General features: G+C 43.8%; 2 protein-coding genes across 5 annotated transcripts in view; one reads left to right on the forward strand and one right to left on the reverse strand.

Moving 5' to 3' along the window:
• The window catches only part of LOC135094124 (uncharacterized), a 103234-nt gene extending 97358 nt beyond the window's left edge, over positions 1–5876 (reverse strand). For all 4 annotated transcript variants that reach the window (XR_010263601.1, XR_010263600.1, XM_063993929.1 and 1 more), the window contains exon 1: positions 5867–5876. The gene's annotated coding sequence lies outside the window, so the exon portion shown is untranslated. The remainder of the gene's footprint in view (positions 1–5866) is intronic.
• The window catches only part of LOC135094118 (eukaryotic translation initiation factor 2 subunit 3-like), an 8481-nt gene continuing 3751 nt past the window's right edge, over positions 2771–7500 (forward strand). Inside the window, exons 1-6 of the mRNA XM_063993918.1 lie at positions 2771–2919; positions 4146–4320; positions 5449–5572; positions 5901–6010; positions 6416–6574; positions 7143–7372. Of these exons, the coding sequence (XP_063849988.1) occupies positions 2884–2919; positions 4146–4320; positions 5449–5572; positions 5901–6010; positions 6416–6574; positions 7143–7372 (834 nt within the window). The 5' untranslated portion in view covers positions 2771–2883. The remainder of the gene's footprint in view (positions 2920–4145; positions 4321–5448; positions 5573–5900; positions 6011–6415; positions 6575–7142; positions 7373–7500) is intronic.

Here is a 7500-nt window from a genome sequence, read left to right on the forward strand (position 1 = left end):
ACTAACCAGAGATGGGGTGAGAGGGAGGAGAAATGAGGGGAGAGGGGAGGTGTCTAGGTGTTAAGTGAGGGGAGGAATCCGTCTGGGGAGGGGAAGAGGATGTCTGGGAAAGAAATGAGAGGATTGGAGGCCATTTAGAGGTGAATGGGCATATCTGAGGGGAAATGAGAGGAGAGGGAAAGTGTCTGAGGGGAGATAAGGGGAGAGAGGAGATGTCTAACGATAAATTGAGGGGAGGAATGCCTGGGGAGGAGAAAAGGGGGGAGAAGAATCTGTTTCGATAGGAAGGGGTGTGTGTGAGGGGAGGTGAGGGGAAGTTACCGTGTCTGAGGGGATGAGGGGAAGTGGGAAGGAAAGGGGAGTGTATGAGAGGGTAATGTGAGGGGTGTAGCCTTTGACTCACTAAGGGGGAGGGGAAGAGAGGGCAGAGGAGAGGCGAAGAGGGTAAGGGAAAAAAGAAGAAAGGTTTTGTGAAGAGATGAGTGCGTTTCTCCCCTCACTTGTTACTCCATTGCAATTACAGTTTTCTACTTAATTTTGCATTGCCCGTTTTTTATCTGATCTAATCTTATAATCTCGACATTTCTCCCTCATTTACTAACACTTGTCTTCTGATCTTATCATATCAATATAATTATCTTCTCATTTTTAAGTATTCTAGCGACGTTCCAATATTTTTTTAAAAGTTCTAGCAGCTTAACTTTCTCATTAAACTCTACTGGAAGTTGCTGGGATATTTCAAGGGTGTTTTCATGGTTCTAGTGAAAATACCGGGGTTTTCAAGAGTGTTTTCATGGTTTTAGGGAAGTTACCGGGGTTTTCAAGAGTGTTTTCATGGTTTTAGGGAAGTTACCGGGGTTTTCAAGGGTGTTTTCATGGTTCTAGTGAAAATACCGGGGCTTTCAAGAGTGTTTTCATGGTTTTAGGGAAGTTACCGGGGTTTTCAAGGGTGTTTTCATGGTTCTAGGGAAATTACCGGGGTTTTCAAGGGTGTTTTCATGGTTCTAGTGAAAATACCGGGGTTTTCAAGGGTGTTTTCATGGTTCTGGTGAAGTTATCGGAGTTTCCAAGGGTGTTTTCATGGTTCTAGTGAAAATACCGGGGTTTTCAAGGGTGTTTTCATGGTTCTAGTGAAGTTACCGGGGTTTTCAAGGGTGTTTTCATGGTTCTAGTGAAGTTACCGGGGTTTTCAAGGGTGTTTTCATGGTTCTAGTGAAGTTACCGGGGTTTTCAAGGGTGTTTTCATGGTTCTAGTGAAGTTACCGGGGTTTTTAAGGGTGTTTTCATGGTTCTAGTGAAAATACCGGGGTTTTCAAGGGTGTTTTCATGGTTCTAGTGAAGTTACCGGGGTTTTCAAGGGTGTTTTCATGGTTCTAGTGAAGTTACCGGGGTTTTCAAGGGTGTTTTCATGGTTCTGGTGAAGTTATCGGGGTTTCCAAGGGTGTTTTCATGGTTCTAGTGAAGTTACCGGGGTTTTCAAGGGTGTTTTCATGGTTCTGGTGAAGTTATCGGGGTTTTCAAGGGTGTTTTCATGGTTCTAGTGAAGTTACCGGGGTTTTCAAGGGTGTTTTCATGGTTCTAGTGAAGTTACCGGGGTTTTCAAGGGTGTTTTCATGGTTCTAGTGAAGTTACCGGGGTTTTTAAGGGTGTTTTCATGGTTCTAGTGAAGTTACCGGGGTTTTCAAGGATGTTTTCATGGTTCTGGTGAAAATACCGGGGTTTTCGAGGGTGTTTTCATGGTTCTCGTGAAAATACCGGGGTTTTCAAGGGTGTTTTCATGGTTCTAGTGAAAATACTGTGCTTTTCAAAGGTGTTTTCATGGTTCTATTGGTTCAACAAGCTCTAGTGAAATTTAATGCGGTTTTCAAGGGTGTACGCATGATTCTACTTATAATTCAAAATAGATTCTTCATCGTGAATGTGTGAAAATACCCATTATACTCTGACTAACTACTACTGTGGTCTTTAAAACTGCCCAGGTGAGAGAACCAAGTTTCAGAATAAGTTCAATATATTGTAGAAGAGACGAGAAATTTAAATATATAAAGTTAAATACATAAAGTTAAAGTTAAATATATAAAGTTAAAAGCATAATGGCAAGAATAAAACTTGAAGAGACTAATTTAAAGAAAACAGGCGCCAGGAATGGAACGGAACAGTAGACAGACGGGATGGTGGACCAGCGGAACGGAATGGACAGACAAATCTGGAGGATATTAAAAAAAAGACAATTAAATCTCTTTTGTTGTGTATTTTATATGCAACTATAAATTTAAATAAAGCAAATCAGTCATTAGACATTAGTAGAGGAAAATAGATTTGGGGGATGATGAAATAACAAAGGGAACGGAACGGAACATAATATAAAGAATAAAAAAAAAGAACATGAAGAAAAGGTAAACACTAAAAATAGCATAATATTTTTAATAACAAGGAAAAGTAATGGGAAAGATAAAATAAGGAACAAAGTTAGATAGCACTATTATAAAGACGATGAATGAACAAAAGAACACAGCAGAATGAAAGAATGCACACACGCACAAAAGAGTAAATATGAAAAGGTACACATAATATTAATAATGATAAAATAAAATAAAGAGATGGTAAGAAATAATAAGAAAAGCAAGAAGAATACCGTTGAAAAAAGGGACACAGTGAACACGAAGATCAATGGAATACAATAATACATAAAAGAATACAAAATAATAAAAATCAAACAATATTTTTAGTGATCAGAAAAAAAAATAGAAGGGAATAAATAAGGAAAATGAAAGTAAAGTAGTACCGTTTGAAAGGCGGACACATTGGACACGAGGAACGGAACGAACCAGGACGGCGAGGAAGGGAGAAGTTGGCCATAAGATTACCTTTTTATACTAAATCATGGCCAATTTAGCAGTGCAGGACCTCAAGACGCTGGTACGTGCGTGTGTTGGTGCATGTGTGTGCGTGTGTGGGGCGTGTGCGTGCATAGGATGTGTGGGAAGGGCCGTGTGTGCGTATGTATGTGTGTGTGACAGCTGGTGTCTGTGTGCTTGTTTGTTTTCACACCGGGTTTTTTTTTTTTGCTTTTGAATTTTGTATGTATGGTTCCTTGTGTTTGTATTCTGTAAATCTTTATAAAAAAATAGTTTTGTTATATTTTAGTTTGTCTCGACGTGAGTTGTCAACCTAAACTTTGCCTAACCTCACCTCACCCACTCCTTGTTGTGCGGCCTCTTGTTTGCTTCTTTCCTTCCTCTATTTCTGGCACCACGTCTTGTCTGTCTACCTTTCCCATGTGGCTTACTAGTGCAGTGTTACCAGGGTGTGTGTGTATGTGTGTGTGTGTGTGTGTGTGTTTCTGTGTGTTTCACCTACGATAAAGCTCAGAGCTCATAGTGACTGATCTTTGGGTAGAATTTTGTGTGTGTGTGTGTGTGTGTGTGTAACCAGCAATTAATTATTTTCCAGATTTTTTATTTGTGCCTCTTAGTTCATGGCAGCTGAGACTTAATGAGGGGGAAGAAAGTGCAAAGACACAACACATTTAATTCCCTGTTCTCCTCTCCTAGTGCATCATTCACTCAAATCAAACCTGTGTATCTTCCCTGTTACTTAACCTAACCAACCCAGCCTAACCTAACCTAACCCAGCTGAACTTAACTCAACCTAATTCAACCCTTCCCTTTCCTTCCCTCCCTTCATTTCTTTTCCTCTTTATCATCTATTTCTCTCTATTTTCCTTCCTTGCATGTCACTCTCTCTCTCTTTTAACCTAACCTACGCCTTCCCCCTGCCAGGACACACCCCCTTAACCTGACATATCCTACCCCCATCTCCTCAACGTAACCTAACCTAACCTAACTCATCTTACCACATTGAAACCCAACCCGTCCCACAACACAGAGGGTGTCTCTTTAACCTAACCTGACGTACCCAATCCCATCTCTCTCTTCACAGAACATCTTAACCTAACCTAACCCAGCCTAACCTAACCTAACCTAACCCAGCTTAACCTAACCTAATCTAACCTACCCAATCTTACAACCAAACCCAGTCCATCACCAACACAGAATACACCCTCTTAACTTAACCTAACCTAACTTAACCTAACCTATCCTAACCTAACTTAACTTATCCTAACCTAACCCAACTCCCCACAGGACATCACCCAGCTGACGGCGCTGTCCCCAGAGGTGATCAGCAGACAGGCCACCATCAACATCGGCACCATTGGTCACGTGGCCCATGGCAAGTCCACTGTGGTGAAGGCCATCTCCGGCGTCCAGACTGTGCGTTTCAAGAATGAGCTGGAGAGGAACATCACCATCAAGCTGGGTGAGGTTAGGTTAGGTTAGCTTAGGTTACATTATTAAGCTGGGAGAAGGAGGGAGGGAGGGAAGTTAGGTTAGGTTAGGTTAGCTTTGGTTACATTATTAAGCTGGGAGAGGGAAGGAGGGAGGGAAGTGAGGTTAGGTTAGCTTAGGTTACATTATTAAGCTGGGAGAGGGAGGGAGGGAGGGAAGTTAGGTTAGGTTAGGTTAGCTTTGGTTACATTATTAAGCTGGGAGAAGGAGGGAGGGAGGGAAGTGAGGTTAGGTTAGGTTAGCTTTGGTTACATTATTAAGCTGGGAGAAGGAGGGAGGGAGGGAAGTTAGGTTAGGTTAGGTTAGCTTAGGTTACATTATTAAGCTGGGTGAGAGAGAGAGGGAGTGGGGGTGGTTAGGTTACAATACTAAGCTGGGTGAGGGAAGGAGGGAGGGAGGGAGCTTATGTTAGATTACAATATTAAGCTGGGTGAGGGAGTGAAGATGGTTAGTTTAGGGAAAGATAGGTTAGATTACATTATTAAGCTGGGTGAGTAAGTGAGGCATGTTAGCTTAGGGAAGGTTAGGTTAGGAGGTGAATTAGTGAGGTTAGATTAGGGTGCTATTAATCTGAGTGATTGATTGAGGGAGGTTAGGTTAGAGAATGAAGGAATGAGGTTAGGTTAGGGATTGAAGGAGTGAGGGTAGGTGAGGTTACTATCAAGCCAGGTTAAAGAGAGAGAGAGAGGGAGTGAGTAAGTGAGGTTAAGCTAGGGAGTAGAGTGAGGCTGGGTTAGGTTACTCAACATTCACCCCTTGTTGTCCAGGGTGAGATGACAGACACACCAGTGGATAAGGAAAACCCACAGACAATTAGAAACCCTTTTAAGAAGACCCCTGAGCCCCTGAACCCTTATTTGAGTGAAGAAAACTACCTGTACATTACAAACACTATCACCAATGAACTAAATAAAGAAAACTAGAGATGAGCACAGACAGGCTGCCTCTTACTGCCACCATTGTATTTGTGGCCACCAGCAAACCATGAAACTGTGGAAACTGAAACTATGCCTAACGAGGGATGACTGTTTAAATTGGCTAGGATATTAAACACATGTATAATAACACTACTATTCCCCTCCCCCCCGTCCCACCACAGGGTACGCCAACGCCAAGGTGTACAAGTGTGACAACCCCAAGTGCCCTCGCCCTGCCTGCTACACCTCCGCCAGCTCCCACAAAGAGGACGCCATTCAGTGTGCCCGCTCAAACTGCTCTGGAAAGTGAGTGTGTGTGTGTAGTAGTAGTAGTAGTAGTAGTAGTAGTAGTAGTAGTAGTAGTAGTAGTGGTCCTGCATTCCTCTCTGTAATATTGTAAGAAGAGAAAACAAAAGAAAAAAAGAAAGCCTGGCAAAGACGAGGGAAAAAAGACAAAATGACAGGTAAAGAGAAAAGAGGAAAGAAAAATAGAGAAAAAACAAAAACCAAGGCAAGTAAGGAAAAAAAAAAGAAAGAAATCATGATAAATAAAGAGAAAAAGAGAGAGAGAGAAAAAAAAAAACAGGTACCATTTCTCACCCCATTTCCCTTCCTCCACCTCATCCTGTGACAGATTCCGCTTGGTCCGCCATGTGTCATTTGTGGACTGCCCCGGCCACGACATCCTTATGGCCACCATGCTGAACGGTGCTGCAGTGATGGACGCTGCCCTGCTGCTCATTGGTGTGTGTGTGTGTGTGTGTGTGTGTGTGTGTGTGTGTGTGTTTGTGTGTGAGAGAGGAGAGAGGGGCAGGGAGGGAGGAGGAGGGAGGTGTGTGTGTGAGAAAGAGAGAGAAAAAATGTGTGTGTGTGTGTGTGTGAGGGAGAAGGAGAGAGAGAGAGAGAAATGTGTGTGTGAGGGAGGGGGAGAGAGGGAAGGAATGTGTGTGTGTGTGTGTGTGTGTGTGTGAGGGAGAAGGAGAGAGAGAAGGAATAGGAGCATTAGAGTGTGTTAAACCACTACTGCAATAGAAACACTCTTGAAATCTCATTAAAAACCCCAGTAACTTCCACTAGAACCACAAAAATACTCTTGAAGACCTCTTCATAATCTCTAACCCATAACCTCTCTCACTCTCCCCCCCACAGCTGCCAATGAGGCCTGCCCACAGCCACAGACCTCCGAGCACCTCGCCGCCATTGAGATCATGAAGCTCAAACACATTCTCATCCTGCAGAACAAGATTGACCTGTGTCGCGAGTCTCAGCTGAGGGAACAGTATGACCAGATCTTGCGTTTCATTCAAGGTGGGTCTCTGTCTGTCTGTTTGCCTGTCTGTCTGTCTTTATTAGAGTTTTCTTGTTCTTTTTCCTGGTTCTGTTAGGTTGGTCTGTGTTGTGGCTGTGTGTCTTGCTCTTGATCTTGGTGTGTGTCTTTCTGCTTCTGTTCAGCCCTCCACACTTGGTCACCTTCTAATGCACTGGATTTTCTTTGCCCTCTTTACTCTTGCCCATCACAAGTTTGTCCTCTTTGCTCTTCCCCAAGGCTTGTGTCCTTCCCCAAGAGTTCCCTTTCCTTCTCCAAGTGGCCCATTATTTTTTCTAAGTCTGCCATTCTTTCCTCATAATTTATTCTGTCCCCATTTCAGTCTACCATTCCTTCAGCAAGACCCCTTCCCCTGGCCTCCTATTCCTTCTCCAAGACCCTCATTCCTTCCCCAAGACCTCATTTCTTCCCCAGTCACTCCCATCTCCTTTCCCAAAACTTTCTATCCTCCCATTCACACCCCCTATCCCCCAGCCTCCTCTCCTCTCCAATCACCCCACAATCCCTCCCCCAATCTCCCCCACAGTCACCCCTCATCCCCACACACAGGCACAGTAGCAGAGGGAGCCCCGGTCATCCCCATCTCGGCACAACTCAAGCTAAATATCGACGTGGTGTGCGAATATATCACAAAGAAGATTCCCATCCCTGAGCGCGACTTCCTCAGCCAGCCCAGACTCATCGTCATTCGCTCCTTCGACGTCAACAAGCCCGGGTGTGAGGTGGAGGACTTGAAGGGCGGAGTGGCGGGTGGTTCCATCCTCCACGGGGTTCTCAAGGTCAGTGGATCAGTGGATAAGTGGAGGAGGGTGTGAGGAAGAGTGGTTTTCTGTTCTTGAGTGATTAAGTGTTCTGAAGCATTTGTTTTTTTTGTTCCACGGCCTCGTCAGAACATTATGCAAGGTAG

Source organism: Scylla paramamosain, chromosome 44 (genome assembly GCF_035594125.1).
Source record: "Scylla paramamosain isolate STU-SP2022 chromosome 44, ASM3559412v1, whole genome shotgun sequence".
In the NCBI taxonomy this organism is placed as follows: domain Eukaryota; kingdom Metazoa; phylum Arthropoda; class Malacostraca; order Decapoda; family Portunidae; genus Scylla; species Scylla paramamosain.